Source organism: Bos grunniens, chromosome 2 (assembly GCF_055505025.1).
Source record: "Bos grunniens cultivar Pamir isolate PY7600 chromosome 2, Bosgru_T2T1.0, whole genome shotgun sequence".
In the NCBI taxonomy this organism is placed as follows: domain Eukaryota; kingdom Metazoa; phylum Chordata; class Mammalia; order Artiodactyla; family Bovidae; genus Bos; species Bos grunniens.
The window spans coordinates 32,436,508-32,454,654 of NC_141166.1; the positions used below are offsets into that span (position 1 = coordinate 32,436,508).

The 18,147-nt window shown below is 47.1% G+C and overlaps 1 protein-coding gene across 1 annotated transcript in view; it reads left to right on the forward strand.

The window, feature by feature from the left end:
• The first annotated feature begins 2,471 nt into the window (after positions 1 to 2,471).
• Positions 2,472 to 18,147, forward strand: part of MARCHF4 (membrane associated ring-CH-type finger 4) — a 114,860-nt gene continuing 99,184 nt past the window's right edge. Inside the window, exon 1 of the mRNA XM_086341222.1 lies at positions 2,472 to 2,984. Coding sequence (XP_086197348.1) covers positions 2,472 to 2,984 — 513 coding nt within the window. The remainder of the gene's footprint in view (positions 2,985 to 18,147) is intronic.

Consider the following 18,147-nt stretch of genomic DNA (forward strand, 5'->3'; position numbering starts at 1 on the left):
AGTCTCTGTGTATGTGAGTTGAGGGGGCAGTAACAGTGTACAGCGGGAAGAAATTCTATAGCGGTGCCAACCACACTGATACACTCCCCCAAGCTGGGGGCAAATGTACGAGTTAGTACCCGAATGCTCCCCTCCACCCCACTTGCCTTTCTCTCTCTTCCACCACTTTGCTCCCTCCTCCTTTCCTTCCTAAATCCCTCCTTCTCCTTCCTTCCTTTTCGCCTGGTCCCTCCCCATCCCCTTCCCTCGAACAGTGCTTCCCTTCTCCCCTCTCTCCTTCTCCCTCTAGTCTCTTTCCCTCCTCAATCCCTCCCCGGCGTCTGCGTCAGGCCCCCACTTGCGTGACGCTCTGGGTCTGGGTGGGAGCTGTCCACTCGCCTAGGGTGCTGAATGCAGCAGCGGCGGTGGAGAGAGCTGAGAGCCGATTCTCTGCTCCAGGAACCTTGCTTCCAGACCTCGGACGGTCAGCTCACCGCCTGCCACCTCCCTTCCAGCACCACCCCTTTGGGAACTGAGCCAGGGGGGCAGCAGTCGCGGCGGGCGGGTGCTGAGCAACGGCGGAAGACGAGACAACACCTGGCAGCAGCCTGGAATCTGATTTGCTTCCTCTCGCCTTTTCAAAGAGATATATTTATACATGGTTTTTGGGGAGTCGCGAGGACCCAGCCGGAGTCAAGTGCTGGCTACCTCCCACCTCGGCCACGCTGCTTCGTTCCCCCCTCCCCACCCTTAGCTGGTACTGCAAACAAGCCTTACCTCGTTGCTTCTACGAAGAGAGGTAGCAACAGCGAGCCCAGCCAGCTAGAGGCAGCGGAGAGGAGGGAGGGGTTGGGAGGGGGGGCGCGCAGAGAGCCGACCGAGGCCGCCCTTGGTGGGGGTAGCAGGGGCAGAGCTGCCGTGAAGACCCGGCAGCCGCCCTTCTCCGCCCCCACCCCTCTAGAAGCGCTCTTTCCTGATTATTTGGGAACCGAATTATTCTTATTTCATTAGTATTATTTCATTTTTTATTACCCTTACTCCTCACTCCCCAGCCGCCCCCACCCCGACGCCTGCCTCGCCTCTGGTTGCATGGCAGCGCTGCCTGGGCTCGGGGGCTCAGAGCTGGCCCCCCGGGAAGGAGGAGGAGGCGGAGGATCATGAAGCCGGGAGTCTTGGCCGCGTCGGACGGCGAGCTGCAGCCAGAGGACGAGCCGGAGCGGCCCCCGCCCCGGAGACACCGGGACGCCACCGACAAGCAGTCACCGCCGCCGCCACAGCAGCATCGGTGGCCGCGGGCAGATCCGGAAAGAGAGAAGGAGGGCGACAGCGGCCCAGAGGAGCAACCCGAGAAGGCGAGGCCGCTCACCCGCCCGGACCTGCCCTTCTACCGCCCCTTGCCCCTCGCCCCAAGGGACCTTTGATGGAGCCAGGGAAGGGGGCCGAGGGTTTACAGACTGCCACAGGGCTGGGCAGGGGGTTCTGATCATGTAACTACTCCCCCTAGTTCTCTCCCACACGCACGCCCCTCTTCTCTACCCCTTATCTCTGCTTCACTGCCTCCCACTCCCCAAACACACACCCTTCCTCTAGCCAGGATCTTAACGCTCAGGAAGGAGGTGGCTCTGCAAGGGTTAAACGATCTTTTCTGTTTTTCCCTTTCTTTTCCCCGTCCCCAGTCCCTGATTTTCCCACCTCTCTTCTCCTAATTGGCTTTCCCCTCTTCTGTGCAGCCCTTCCGCTGCAGAGGCAAAGCACAAGCCCCTTGCCCAGTATCACCTGGATCCCTTCCCCACCACCCACTGCTCTCTTAAAAACAACTCTGGTGCTTCTGGAGGTTAATTGCCCCAGTTTTCTGCCCAGGAGAATTGAAACTTCTCCCAACCTCCTCTCTTCCCCTCCTCACCTCCCCCAGGCCCTCAAAACCAACCTCCTGCTACCTAAGGGAAACTCTCTTTTCTCTCTAGCACATGCAGTCCTCAATTCTTCACTGAGCTAGTTTGCTCTAAGCCCAGCTCAGTACACTCCAAATTTTATTGATAACCTTCCTCACCCTTTTATATGAAGAAATTTCCCACTCCCTGGGAATTTGAGAAAAACCCAATAAGCCTCTTCCCAGGGAACTTTCTAACAGTCAGACTTTGATCTCAAGGCCCTAACAGCCCATCCTCAACTTTTTTTTCTATCCCCCTGCCTGTACCAGTGCTACCAGGTCAAAAGCAAAGAGGGAGACATGCTGAAAGCTTAAGGTTTGGGTAGAGGTAGGAGGGGCAAGACGATTTTTTTGGGCTGTCCAGGTAGAGTTCAGGACCAGTGACTCTCAGTTGCCAGTCCTGGGAGTCATTTATTTGCTACTTGGAGGGGATATAAGAGGAGCCAGCAAGAACGAAGACTCCCTCCATCATAACACAGATACACTGTGGACCCCCCAGACCATCCTATCCTCCGCAAAGACTCTACCTGCCCCTACCGGGCCCTCTGCTTCCACTGGGCACATGCTGATGCCCCTGAGTGGGCTGCTCTGGTGGTGGTGGTGCTGCTGTGCCTGGTACTGCTGTGGATTGTGCACCCCAGCTCCCCAGATGTTGCGCCACCAGGGTCTACTCAAGTGCCGCTGCCGTATGCTCTTCAATGACCTGAAGGTTTTCCTCCTGCGGCGCCCCCCTCCAGCGCCCCTGCCCATGCACGGAGAACCCCAGCCCCCTGGTTTGGCGGCCAACAACAACACCCTTCCGGCTCTGGGTGCCGGGGGGTGGGCAGGCTGGAGGGGCCCTCGAGAAGGGGTGAGCAGGGAGACCCCTCCCCTGCCACCTCCACCGCCTTTGCCACCTTCTGTGGAAGATGACTGGGGTGGCCCAGCCACAGAGCCACCTGTCTCGCTGCTCAGCAGTGCCTCATCAGATGACTTCTGTAAAGGGAAGGCTGAGGATCGCTACTCACTGGGAAGCAGCCTGGACAGTGGCATGAGGACCCCACTCTGCCGCATCTGCTTCCAGGGGCCGGAACAGGTGAGACCCTTCTCCCCTTTTCCTACTCACCTACTTGCCCTATGCTGTCTCTAGCAGGAGGACTGTAAGCTTTAAGGGATCCCCAGTGATGTTTCATGTGGTTAAATTTTCCCAAGAGGTTTCTGGTGCCTGGTGGAGCCTGTTTTGCATTTTCCTTCCATATGTTCGATTCCATCCCAAAATTCCATAAGCATCCTCAGAGGGGAAGATTTGGAAGTTGGAAGGGATGAAATGAAGGAACTTGGTGGTACATTCATGCTTGTTGCCAAGATATCCTTGTATCTGATTTGTCGTTAGTGACATTTCCCCAGACTGTCTTCAGTTCCAGATTCAAACTTCTTCCCTCTCTGATAGTGTATGGAGATCTTGTCCTTAACAGCCTACATCTGTTTCTTCCCTTTGAGATGATCCCCTCTCATATTATATTGACATCCTTGGCAGTGTGTTTTAGTTACTGAGGAGGAAATGGAGAGGGTTTGTAAGTTTGTGAAGATTATACAGTTTGCTAATACACTTCTTGTCAGACTCAAGTTTTTCTAGGTTGAAAGTGTTAGGTAAATAGGGTGAGAGGGAGTTTAAGCAAAGTGGAGAAGGAAATAGGGAGTCTGATCATAATTATTCCCCTTGGCAGGTCTGAAAGCACATGAACTTGGAAAGTCCCTTAAACTCTCCCCATCCGGATAGAGATGCCAAGTACCTTATGGACCAGAGTCTTCCCAAGGCCAAGGGGTCTCCCTACCCCGACACATTCAGATTTTCAAAGACATACTCACACCACCCCTTCTAGCCCCATTTTCAATCTAGTGTCTGCAGTGCTGGAGAATATGTGCACATTCTTCTGGAATCATAAATTGTGGCAACACAGTTCTGGCCCACAGAATCCCAGATAAGAAAGGTTCACCTGAAAATCTGACTTAGTGATGCTGGAGAAGGAACATTCAGTTGCACCCTGGGCAGGGCTATATGGTCACACATCAGCCCCTTCTTCACCAGCTTCCCTAAAGTGGGGGTCAGGCTTCTGGGTGCTCCTACAAGTGATGGTGTACTAGGATGACATGCTGCTGCACCCTCTAGTTTCTGTTGAAGGCTTTGTCTTTGAGAGACAGGCTTCGCGGACATTTTCATTCATCTCGTGTTTGCCTGGAATGAGCAGGGCACTTCAGGACAGAAAATGACTGGGGCCATGGCCCAGGCATTATGAGAGGAAGTGATGTTGATCTCAGTGTGAATAAATGTCTCTGAGAGGCTGAGGGCAGGGTTCCTCCTTTTGTGACTGGAGTGGGTTGCCATTCCCTTCTCCAGGGGATCTTCCCTACCCTGGGAATTGAACCCAGGTTTCTTGCATTGCAGGCAGATTCTTTAGCACCTGAGCCACCAGGGAAGCCCTTTTTTGACTAGGATTGCCAAAAAGTCCCAACTGGACTGCAGCCTAGAGCCAAAGACTCCTGTTCAGCAGGAAGGTCCAGGTGCCTGCTCAGTGCCCCTCTTCCAGGGCTGGGCATTCAGTGCAGACACAAGGAGGAGTGGCACAGCTGAGAGCAGGAAGTGTGTTTCACTTTGGGCTGCTCCCAGTCAGCATCTGTCCCCATTAGAAGCCCCGTCTTCTCAAAAAATAAAGAGAGAGAGAGAGAGACTTATTTCTTCTCCCGTATGCCTGGTTCAGGTCTGAATGTCACAGGGGCACTGGGAGTGTGGCTTCTGGCAAGAATATGCTTGTCTCTAGCAAACAACAGGGCTTGGAACCTGTTCTGGATGGTATCTATCTGCTGTGTGAACTCCTTCAATTTCTTTATTCCCCAGGGTCCCTTTTCCAACTTCTGTGATTTAAAAGAACCTTTTTCTATTCCCCACATTTCCTTATAAGTATGTTGAGAGGATCCAGAAGATAATGAGCCTGAAAATGACTTGAAAGGGATTAATATATAATGACATATATTTTGCTTATGGTAAAGCAATATTTTGTTTAAAAAAAAATTCTTAGGAATACTGTGAAATACCCTTAAGTGACATAAGGTCTGGTTGAAGGTTAGGAGCTTTCCTTTCTTGTTTGTTATTTTTATAGTGTGTCACAAATAAAGCATGGAGTGAAAAAAAAAAGCTAGCCCCAATAAAGAAATGAGCTCTATTATTATGTGAGAGGGATGGGAGATAGTGTGGATACTAAGTCTGGATCAAATCAGGCACCCTCTGCATATGATTATTATGTTTTGAGGTTTTGCTTTATTTGGGCAGGAGCCAGGAGATTTTAATGGGGTTGTGTTATACTAGAAACAAGAGTCGCATGTGTTAGATGTGAACACATTTTCCCACTTTTTGCTTGTTTTTCTTCACAGGATTTCAGTGAGGAAGGGAGACAAAGGGGAGGAGATGGGGAAAACTCTCTAGAGAAAGAAGAAAGAGAAGTCAGACACAGGCAGAAAGTGAAAAGCTGAGATTTCAGTATTTTGTTTTCTGTTCAGGGAGGGAGCTGTCCAGCAATTGTTCACACGTGGACTTGCAGCTAATGCAGACAGTCTGCAATCTCAGTAGCTGAATGTCTTGGTCTTTCCTCTGACCAGACAAAGGAACTGAACAGCTCCTCGGTCACTTGCCACTACTCCAGGGGCTAAAAGGATGCCAAAGCTGAAAACCTGGTCTCTTCCTGCCAAAGGCTTAAAATGTATGTGGTGAGGGGCAGGCAACTGAAGGATCCAACAAGTTCCAAATTCATATATATCTCTAAAGGACTTGGTATTTATTCATTCACACATGCATATATTTAACAAATGTTTGTTGGGCACCTACAGCATGCCAGATATTGTTTCAGACCCTGGGTTTCCAGGAGAGAACAACACAGATGAGATCTCTGGTCTCCTGAAGCTAATGCTCAAGTGAAGATGCAGAAATAGACAAGTAAACTAGCAGACAAAAAAAGTGATAAAGTGATTTCAGATGGTGTTGAGTGCTGTGATGAAGGCAAAACAGGAAAATGAGTTAGACAAGAAGGAGGGGGAGGGCTTGGGAGCTACATTACACAGACAGATTGTGAGCAGCTGCCCTAAGAATATACCATCTGAGCTGATACCTAAGTAATGCAAATGACCCAGGGACACATACAGAGGTCTAGAAGAAGAGTTATTCAGGTAGAGGAGACAGCAGGTTCAAAGACCCAGGAATGAACACACCTAGTATGTTTGAGAAACAGAAGAGAGGACAGGAGGAGAGAGAGGGGTGGGGTGTGAACAAATGCTTTGAAGGCCAACTTGGCTCCACACTGGACAACTGCCTGAGTAGCCAACTCCTCCCCATAGCCAGTCATTTGGGTGGGACAGGGATCAGTCAGTCAAGGATCCATGAGAGCATGGGGCAAGAGCCTGGCTGGCAGCCCTTCGCTCTCCATTTGTGCTTGAAGCTGCCCTAGTTCATGTCCAGGAAGTGTGCCGTGGCGGGTAAGCGGAGGTCTCTGAAGCCAGATGGCCCCAGTTTGAGGCCTGAACAATTTGCACAGATTCTCTGTGCTTCAGGTTTCTCATTTGTAAAACTGGCCTGATGATGACAGTCCCAAAATGCAAAACGTTGTTCTGAGCACCAGATTGGTCAACACCGTTAGAGCAGTGCTGACACGGTGTTTGTTGCTCTTGTTATCTCAGAGATAAGACATTGTCCCCTTTCCCACATACTTGGTTTAAAAGGAAAAGTGTGTTCCAGCTTCCAGGCTGGCAGGAGAACTGCTGTGCTGTGGTCCATCTGGGTGGCAGCTCGCTTCTTGCTCACTCACAATGCTCTAGACAGAGTGCTGCTCTTCTGTTTCCATCATCAAAAGTCTATATTAAGTGCCCACCTTTGCCTGCTGCTCTGCTGAGCAGGGTCTGGAGACACAGGGCAGATGTGGGCCTGCCCCCTCTGGGAGTTTCACAATCTAACCCAGACATCACAGAGGCTGATTGAGATCAAGAACACACAGACAGTGAGTCGCAGGTGAATTACAGTAATATCAGGGCAAGGAAGAGATGCAAGCTTAAAAGCAGCTAAAGTGTGGGGTGCCTATTCAGAGAGACAAGTGGATGAATTTGCTACCTTTTCTCCAATTAGTCAGAGAAGGTTTCTCTGATGCTGCTGCAGACTAAGTGAGAAGAAATAGGCTGAGTTTAGACAGCAGGAAGCAGAAGAGTTGTGAGACACAAGAATACGTTAACAAAGAGGTGAAACCATCTCCCAGCCTGGGTCAGCTGTGGAGCTCCTGGAGTGGGTACAAAGATGGAATCTACCATAGTAGAGGGGGTGACGGGTGATGGGGTACCTGTTTTGGACCTAATGAAAAGCAAGAAATAAGTAAGTCTGGAAGGGATTTAGTCTTGGTCAGCCTCCCTTATTCTTCCTGGGATTTATTTCTCTGGAGCTCCAAGTTCAGAAGGGGCCAGAGTAATGTGAAATATTTTAGTCAATGTTTTTGGATCTCAGAAAGTAGGAGAAGAGGGTGCTGCTGGGTTCAATGGAAACTGGGCACCCCCAGATGCAAGGAGAACTCTGGGAATGGAGATCAAATAGAGCATTTTAGGAGAGAAGAAATAGCATATTATTTTTCTTATCATCATGGTTCAATTTTATACTTCTTTGTGTGATTAATTAATATCTATATCCACAAAGAATAGACCCATACCTAACATTTATGGACCACAGGGCAAGAGCATGGATATGGTCTCACATATCATCAGTGCAGTTCAGTTCAGTCACTCTGTCATGTCTGACTCTTTGCAACCCCATGGACTGCAGCATGCCAGGCTTCCCTGTCCATCACCAACTCTTAGAGCTTACCCAAACTCATGTCCATTGAGTCGGTGATGCCATACAACCATCTCATCCTCTGTTGTCGCCTTCTCCTCCCGCCTTCAATCTTTCATAGCATCAGGGTCTTTTCCAGTGAGTCAGTTCTTCGCATCAGATGGCCAAAGAATTGGAGTTTCAGCTTCAGCATCAGTCCTTCCAATGAATATTCAGGACAGATTGCCTTTAAGATGGACTGGTTTGATTTCCTTGCAGTCCAAGGGACTCTCAAGAGTCTTCTCCAACACCACAGTTCAAAAGCATCAATTCTTCAGCATTCAGCTTTCTTTATAGTCCAACTCTCACATCCATTCATGACTATTGGAAAAACCCTTTCACATATCATAGGACAAAATATTTAGAAGTAATAAAACCAGCTAACAAACTGTTAAACAAAGTCCATTATATCATTCTGTCCTGGAAGGATATACCTTCAAAACAAGAAGGAAAACAGGTCTGAATTCAAAACTGTTAGGGTCCTCTGAATTCTGTGCTAGGCAAATGGGGACACTAGGCCCTTGGTCAACAGGCCACTCTGCTCAGATTCTCTTTCCACTGCTGGCTCCTTCTTGTACAGTGACAAGCCTTGGACATACACATGTGACACACGCACTGGCTTGTCCAAGCTCTATCTATACCACCTCCAAAGAGCTTCCTCTTGTCTCTCTCCTTTTGAGCCTGAAGAAGGAGAACCATGAAGGTTTGGGGAGCAGGCTCATAGCTAAATAGGCAGGAATTCCAGGGCTTCAGGTAATCAAAGCATGTTCTAGAAAGGGGCTGCGGGTCCCTGCAGGCTCCTTATGCTATGGAAAGCATGCAGCTGAAGAAGGAAGAGTGGAGCCTTCTATAGCAAGGGGCCCCCTTGCCTGAGTTTAAGGAAGGCATTGCAAAGGGACTGTAAGAGCCCTGGAAGCAGTGACTTGGTTGTGATTTGCTTATCAGTCCAGTTCCTGGCTTTATGCTCCATAAGTATTTGCTAAATGAATGAGCCTTTAGAACTTATGCAATGGGCAGCCCCACAGGTATGGGAAGTGGGGAGAAGAGACTAAAAAAGAGAAAAATACATTCACTGGCTGACCATGTGCTGCACACAAGAAGGGGCAGAGTTGTCCTCTGTGATCACAAATGGCAATGCCTTGGCCAGTGGTGGAATCTCCTGGGAAGCCAACTTGGGTTTTGATATTAGAAAGAACTTTCTATCAAAGCTGTCTCCAAGATAGTATAGGCTGCCTTAGAAAGGGGGCTCAAGTGGACATCTGAAACTAATGACCCTCAAAATCCCCTTTGAGCTTGAGACCTGGGATTCATTATGAGATTGCTTGGGGTCCAGAGAGATTTTAATCTAAGCAGAAATAGAAGGGTCTGCATCCTTTTCTAATTCAAAGGGTCATCTAGTTTCAGAATATCTAGTTCCAGGGTCTATATAGCACATGGCCTGTAAAAATGTATCTTCAGCAAAGATCACAAAGAACAGTCTCTGTCCTGTGTTTGTAGAAATTCTAAGGTGCTGATGAGGATGTGATGGCTGCAATCCTGAATTTGCTCCATGCATGTAAAATAGGAGAGCGAGCATTTCCTGAATGGCAGGCAACAGACACCATCATGGACCTAGGATGCAGAACCATCCCAGGAAAGGGGAAGCACACCTGTCACCACCTTTCCCCCAAATCACGTGTGAGCTATTTTCATTTTCCCATTGGAGATTTTTTCCCCACTGTTGTTTCCCAGTTGCTGGATTTGACAGTCCTGGTCCTATTTTAGCTGGAAGTTCCAAGGACCCTTTGGTGAGGGGTCTCAACAAAGCTCTAATGCTTTATTGGGAAATGATGTAAGGAGGCTTAAACCTCACCATTGGGCCCCTGGTTATTTTCCAGATTTAGCTCTCAGTGATTCACATGCACACACGTGCACATGCATGCATATGAATAAAGCATGAAGTGGAGGAGGGGAGTTAGCCAGTGTCTTGACAGTGCTGGAGTGATTCTCACCTCAACTCTCTGTAGATTCTCTGCATGGTGCTCACTTTGGAGTAATCCTTCTTCACTTGCCAGCCTGCATCTGCTTGCGGTGGGTTGGCTAATTTATTGGGTGTGGCTTCTAGCTGAGGCCCCCATACAGAGAATTCATAGAGCTGAAATATGGATTTCAAAAAAAGCCTGGAAGAAGAAATGAGAGATCCTGGAAATCAATATATCTCCCTCTCTCTCCCTCTGCTCTCTTTTCCAGCTGGTATGTGGAGAAGCCCAGCTGTGGCTTGTGAGTTGGGGGAGGGTGGTTGGTTTGAGGGGGAGGGGATCCTCAAAGGAGTGTGGGAATGAGCGAGCTGCTTCTTGTTTGCTGGGAAGGAAGCCAAGTTGGAAGTGAGCCCGGATGTAAACGATCTGGCGAGTGAATACTGTGTGGGCCGAACTGTATACCATCCCCCTCTAAGAAGTATCATGTGTAAGATAGTCACTTAGATGCTGTGTGTATTACGTAGAGTCCATCTTTGATACCGCCGTCTGTGCATGTTAAAAGTAAAATGGGGTGGACATAGGACTGACTGTTGCATGACAAGACAGGTGAAATTGCAGAAGTTATTGTCTGAGTTCTAGATAGATGCAAATTGTCAGAAAAAAGGGGGCTCTGCAAATACAGGCTCTGTGATCCAAACCCACGTAGGAGACACATAAGACCCGGTCTTGTAGCCAGTTCATTGCTTTGATGAGGGTATCTACAGGGCCTGTGCTCAGAGATGCTGAGGAGGACAGATCAGATTAGTTTCCTTCATGGTATCTGGATGTGGTTGAAGAGAAGCAACATCAGTTTCTCCAAAAGAAGCCTCTTGAAACCACCCTGATGTCTAACATGGGGCTTTGCATACAGTGCACGCATGGTCAGTTGCTTCAGTCAGGTCTGACTCTTTGTGACCCTGTGGACCATAGCCCACCAGGCTCCTCTGTCCATGGGATTCTCCAGGCAAGAATACTGGAGTGGGTTGCCATGTCCTCCTTCGGGGGATCTTCCCCACCCAGAGATCGAACCCACATCTCTTACATCTACTGCATTAGCAGGCGGGTTCTTTACCACTAGCACCACCTGGGAAACCCTTGCATACAGTAGGGATTTGATATTGATCCTTTCCCCTCCTTCCTAGCACATTCCAGACAAGCAGTGTTATCTTTGGTTCCTAGTGACATATTCACTTGTGTGTACACGGGCATATATGTGTATATACGTGTGTATATAAGTTAAAATGCTGAATGAGGGGGAAATGGATGAACCATTCCACCCCATCCAACCTCCTTTTCTGATTCTAGAATCACAAATAGCAATGATTCTTATTCTAGGAATCATAGTGATCATTATCCTGGCTTGAGATCACTTGACCAAGAACAGATCTTTTCTCATCCAATTGTACAAAGATGAGAAGAACATGGGATTCCAAGTCAGAAAGACATGGATTTAAATCACGGTTGGGGTCCTTCCCAGCTATGTGACTTGTTTAACCTCCCTGGACCTAGATTTCATCATCTATAAAGCAGGAATAAAGTGCTGAGCTTGAACACATAAGGAGTGGGCATGATTAAAGTTCTAGGCACACAGCAGTTGTTCGTTAAGTGAGAACAATATTTACCTGATTCTGTCCATGTAGCTTGGAGACCAGAGTGGGGCCCCCAGATCACACTGCTGTCTTTCCTACCACCTGCTCTCACAACAACCTTAAAAAATCAGACACGCTGATTAAAGCTGTGCTTTGACTACAGAAAGCCCCAGCTGTTTTCATGCCTGAGCATCAAGGACACACATTTAGATCCAATGTCTCTGTTCATCTGACTTTTTATCTTGCGTTTCCTGATTCAGCTGGACCTCCATCCTCTCCTGCTTGGATCCCTCAGTCCTAATATATTTTTCTTTCTTTTTTCTGTTTTGGCCACATTGGGTCTCTATCGCATTGTGAGGCCTCTCCATTTGTGATGCATGGGTTCTAGAGCACACTGGCTCAGCAGTTGCAGCACAAAGTTGCTTCATAGCATGTGGGATCTCAGTTCCCTGACCAGGGATTGAACCCATGTCCCCTGCATTGGAGGACAGATTCTTAACCACTGAATCACCAGGGAAGTCCTCTAACATATGTGTCTCATCTCAATCATCACCATGTCCCCGACCAATCTTTGTTAAATAACACTCTCTGTTGGCAGGAACTGTGCAGAAAGACACTTTTCTGGACTCTGAAATCCCTAGATGCCAGGAATAGGCTGTGCACAGAGAGGAGCGTGTTGAGGAACTGGCAGTGGAAATACCTGCTCAGGTGACAGCAAGGTGTTTTCCATTTAGGGTCATCCCTAGACTAGCATTTCTGAAAGCTGGGATGGGATAGATACTCTAGACAGACATGATGGTAAATAACATGGATCCTCAAGTGAGAATGTTGTTCTCTTGATATTTTGTTCTCATATCTTATGATTATGTCAGGAGAAAATCTCTGGAGATTTTCATAACATGAAAAGATTTTCATAAATCTCATAACATGTCTTGCATGTCTTTTTAATGCTTGTCAATCTCCTCTGTAAACAAAGAGAGAAGGTACCACACTCAGAGCCTTTGGACACACAGCAACATCGAGCTAGAATCTGTTAATCTTGTTTCTCTTGCATTTGTGTGTGTCTACTCTTTTTTCGGGGGAGGCTTCTCTGGTGGCTCAGTGGTAAAGAACCCTCCTGCCGATGCAGAAGGTGTGGGTTTGATCCCTGGGTTGGGAAGATCCCCTGGAGAAGGAAATGGCAACCCACTCCAGTATTCTTGCCTGGGAAATGCCATGGATAGAGGAGCCTGGTGGGCTACCGTCCACAGGGTCACAAAGAATCAGACACGACTGAACACACACACACACAATATTCTATTGTATGAATGTAGCACAACTTGTCTTCTTTTAATAGTTACTGATAGCTTTTATTTTTTTGCTTATGGTAATGACAAAAAGTCTCCTTTAGAAATAAGTTTACTGAAGTAAAAGTATGAGACATTTAGAGAAAAATGTTAACTATGAAGAAAATAATAGTATGAATATGTCAAACAGTGTAAGTGACTGAAGTCTGGGTAACATTGACATGGGTTGCACACTTTACAATTGCCCTGAAATATCTGTGGCCACCAAGAAGTGCCTCAGGTGTGGGGAAAATGCAGAGTCCCAGGCCATGGGCCCTGGAATCTGTATTTCTAACCATTGGCTTTGACAATTTCGAGTAGGGGACTACGTCACAGGAATAGTGTTATTAGGCAGGAGTTGGAGGAGGAAACCAAATGGTGGGAGAAGAAATGCTTCTACCAGACCTGAGGTTCCCTGACATGTAAGAAACAAGGCTGTGGGCCCTCATAGAGGAGCGGGCAGTAGTTGGGTAGGTGAGCACAGGACCATGTGATTAGGAAGGAGGTCTCTCAGTGAGGAGGAAGGAATTGATGACTCTTACATCTCTCTCCATCCCTGTCTCAGTGATCTGAGAGCTTCAAGTCCCACCTGGGACAGCCACAAGATGGGAAAAAGTCTAACCACTGTGTGACTCTGACATGAGGGAGAGACGCGAACTTTGACTGTGTAAAGACATTGCCCAGCGGATGCTAGTTTCCCTGACGAATACAGCCATCAATTCACATTCCTGAATGATGTTCAGAGGCTATTCTTGAGCAAAGTCAAATCAGGGCCTCTGGGGGAAGCCCTAGAGTCCCGGAGTAAGGGAACAGATGGCGCACAGCGTGCTCCCTCACAGCTCACTACCGACGATGAAGTGCTCCACTTTGGAATGGCACATCGCTCTTGTCTACAACTTGGCTGGATCTAGAGACGTGGCTCTGTCTAACTCCCCGTAGCAGGGGTGGGGAGTGTCATTCTCCTGGGTGATTGGAAAGAGAGGAAGTTCAGATGTCACGAGCTTTGGAAATCCCTCTCTCCACACTGTGTGTCCCTCCCTCTTAGGGTTGCCATGGGACTTGGATGAGCTAACACATGCCAAACACTTAGAGCACTGCTGACCCACAGTAGGCATGCAATAAGTGTTAGTAGCCATTGTTATTGTTTTCTCATTTATGTAAGGAGGAGGTGGTACGAGGGAATGTCCAAGCCCCTTCTAGTTCTGTTGTCTTCTTTTATGCCTTATCAGGCAGAGGAGCAATATCTGAGGTTATAAATCCAATTCTTCCTTTCCCAATAGAAAAACTCTTCCTAGAAGAATGACATTCGTGTGTGTGTGTGTGTGTGTGTGTGTGCTCAGTCGCTAAGTCATGTCTGACTCTTTGAAACCCCATAGACTGTAGCCCATCAGGTTCCTCTGTGCATGAGATTTTCCAGGCAAGAATACTGGAGTGGGTTGCCATCTCCTCCTCCAGGGGATCTTCCCAACTTAGGGATGGAATCCGTGTCTCCTGCACTGGCAGGTGGATTCTTTACCTGGGAAGCCCAGTGACCTAAGAGTGGAGCCTTGAAGACTGAACCAGAGAAAGAATTTGGAAAACAGGAAATGAAGACTTTTCCAGACACTGGAACAATGGAAGCAAAACGTCAGAGATGTTTTATGGGAAAATTGGCATGGATAAGAATATGGGGCTTTCAGAGCCAAGCGGAACTACATTCCAATTGAAGGGTTGCTTTGCAGTAGGTATGTGACCTTGGGCAAGTTACTTACAGACAGAAATGTTAATTTCTTCCATGGTCGAATGGGAATGATAATAATAGTGCCTATCTTAAAGGTACTATTGTGAGGCTCAAATGATGTAATGCATACAAAACTCTTGGCAAAGAGTAGAATACAAACACACAATAAAATTGCAAAGATGCAATGAACATTAGTTGTTAATGTTATCTGATCTGCCAGGCTTTCAGTGGTCTTCTCTAAACTTTCTTTGAGAATCTCTGCCTTGATGTGTGTATGATTGTGGGTTGCTGACATCAGGAGAAGCTTCCAAAATATCACAGGGGTAGGTGAAACTAAACATACTCAAGCATTGTCAGTAAATTAAAATTATTTCACAGATACACATAAAATTTTCCAAATGTACATGGAAGCCACCAGGACGAACAAAATCAAAAGCATCTTTCACGTTTGTTAAGCTTCTTGTCAATAAGTATTTTCTCAATTAACGGATACTCAAAGTACAAGTATGGGCTTTTCGGGTGGCCTAGTGGTAAAGAATCTGCTTGCAATGCAGGAGACCCGGGTTCGATCCCTGGGTTGGGAAGATCCCCTGGAGAAGGGAATGGCAACCCACTCCAGTATTCTTGCCTGGAGAATCCCATGGATAGAGGAGCCTGGTGGGTTACAGTCCATGGGCTCGCAAAGAGTCAGACGTGACTGAGTGACTAATGCACACACAAAGTACAAGTATAGTCATTTTGAGGGTTTGTGGAACTCTTTTAGTATTTAAAAAAATTTTTTTAAAGATTAATTTATTTTTGACTGTGCTAGGTCTTTGTTGCTTTGCTTGGACTTTCTCTAGTTGCGGTGAGGGGGGCTGTTCTTTGTTGTGGTGCGAGGGCATCTCATTGTGCTGCCTCCCCTTGTTGTGGGGCACCAGCTCTACAGCACACGGGCTTCAGTGGCTGTGCACATGGGCTTTGTTGCTTTGCGGCATGGGGGATCTTACCTGACCAGGGATCAAACCCATGTTTCCTGCGTTGGCAGTCAGACTCTTAACCACTGGACCACCAGGGAAGCCCCTCTTTAGTATTTAAAGAGACAGGCTAAAAAAAAAAAAACCAAAGGGTCATGGTCATGAAAGATAAAGAATGTAGGGGAAATCACCCTAGACTGGAGGAGGCTAAAGAGATACAGTAACTAAATACAATGTGTGATTTGGGCTAGCTTCTGGACCAGAGAAAGTCTGGACCAGACTTGCTTCTGTCCCTTTGTGGGACAGTTGCTAATAAGATGTAGCAATTACTTAATGGCATTGTATCAATGCTAAGTTCCTCATTTTGGTCATTGTACTATCATTCTATAAGATGTTAACCTTTGGAGAAATTGGGTGAAGGGTTTATGGGAAGCTGTGTTAACAAGTTTTCAAATGAGTCTTACATTGTTTCAAAATGAAAAGTTGAAAACTAAAAATAATTTAAATAGGGGGTAGTTTCTCATACTTGGAAAAATTGGGGGCGGGGGAGGGGGGGAGAATATAGAAAAAGGCACAGAAAAAATAGTATGGGTTTGGTGGTTAAAAACACTGGGTTAGAATCTAGGCTCTGGCACTCAGAAACTGAAAGCAACTTTGGGCAAATCCATTCAATGCCCTGGCTTCAGTGTCTTCTATCTGCAACAATTTGCTTCTCCGGAGCAAATTAAAGAAATAACGTCATAGAAATATTGTGAGAATTTGAGTAGACAACACCTACTATAGTACAAGGAAGGAGCTCCAGCTAAACATTCACTCTCTGTCTGGTCTCTCTTTACCCCTCTGTCTGCAGAGCATGACAAACATTCCTCACACATGTCCCAGATATGACGACTGTGTGCTAAGTGCTTTGAAATTGACAGGGTGACTCCTGAGCAATGAAAAGTGTTGAGTGGGCAGGAATGTTTTCCCAATACAGGATCTTGAGCACATAAACAGAGTTCATAATCATCAGCATGAAGAGCATTGGCCATTATGCAATGTTTTTTTTTTTTTTAACACTTCTTAACCTGACACCCAAAAAGGAGCGCTTTGGCACATTGAGTGAGTGTGGGCTGTTTATTTGATTCATCCTGTGGCGATTTCTCCAGGAGCCACAAACTTAAGCCTCCATGGAGCAGTGGGCTACTTTAGAAAGAAAAGCTCTCTGATGCTGGGACTCTGGTTCACTTATGTGTTCAGAGAACAATTGCCCAAAGCAGGCAGTCACCGGTGACTGAGGGCAAGTGTGAGTGGGAGTGAAGAGATGTCCTCTCCTGTGGTGTGTGTTTGTCTGTGGGTGGGAGTGAGTGAGTGGACATGTGTCTGCACGTGAACTACATCTACTTAACACAAAAGAAAACGGCGCTTGAGGGGGTTGGTCCATTTGACTGCTCCTGCCTTTCAATCATCTTTGTTCCAGAGAGAGCCCCAGGGGTCTGGTCCTTACAAACTCGGTACTGACGTTTTTGAGAGTCACTGCCTTGTTTCTTACTTCTGGCATCCATTAAGTGTCTGTCTGCAATAAAAAAAAAAAAGAAAAAAATCAGTTTGGGGCTTTTGAAAACGTATGTAGTTTGATTTCAAAAGTTTTCTGCTATCTCCTCCTCAAAACACATAGAGAGAGGTAATCTTTATCCTGTCTACTAACTAACATTTGACATGATGGCTGGAATTTGCTTCAAAATAATCTAGTGACTAAAGGTGAAACAAGACTGGTCATAAGTTGATAAATGCTAAATTTGGGTGATGGGTTTCATGCTTTCTTCTATTCTCTCTACTTTTATGTATGTTTGGAATTTTCCATAATAGAAAGGTATGGCTTATTGTCTGGTTAATTAAATGTTATTAAAAGACAATTACTGAACAGGCTTTTCAGGGGAGGAGGCACTAGCTGAGAGCAGACAAAACAGCTTTGTGGCACAGTGATGCTGACAATCAGGGCCAAGACAGACAGGACCAGAGTGCATCCCAGCGGGCCCTTCATCAGTCTTGCTCAACGAGGGGAATAAATTTGATGACCTCTTAAGGGATCTTCCGTCCCCAAAGGTCATTATTTAAAGACAAAAATGTCCTGTTGTCCCTTTTTTTTCTGGTCCACCTGGCTTGGTGGCAGCAAAAGATCGGTGTGACTACTCAGTCAACAGACATTGAGTGAACACACCCACGCCCTGAGGATGTGGAGATAAGATGCTCCAGGGAACAGTCTGGCAAGCTGAGAAGCAACCATAAGATGACATAATCAAAACAATGAGTACCTTGGACCAGAGTCACACCCACTGTGCTGAAGGACCACACAGGAGGGGTGGCTAGCAACATCAGGGAAAGCTAGAGAAGGATCTCTAGAAGAGCTTATCCTTGAGGGACCATGCTGGGACGGGTAGCGGGAATTCTCCAGGTGGGAGTCTGTGTAATGCCAGCTATACGAGATCTACCCTCACTCTCCTCATCGGGATTATTTCCCACACAGCTTAATCTTCTCTCCCTCTTGCTGCTTTCCAAATCACCCTGCTCTGCTCAAAGACCCTGAATCGCTCTCCTTAGAGAACTGGGTGGATTAAAGTATGGGCTTCATGCAAATGGGGGAGGGGTGCATTAACTCCTCTCTAGAAGCTTCTCCTCCCAAGGCCAGCCTTTTGGGACTTGGTCCTGCTGGCCTTTCTGTAAGTGGAACCTGCTGGGCTGGTTGTTCTTGGGGGGCACCTACCTGGTAATAATAACTCTGCAAAAACTTTCTTGG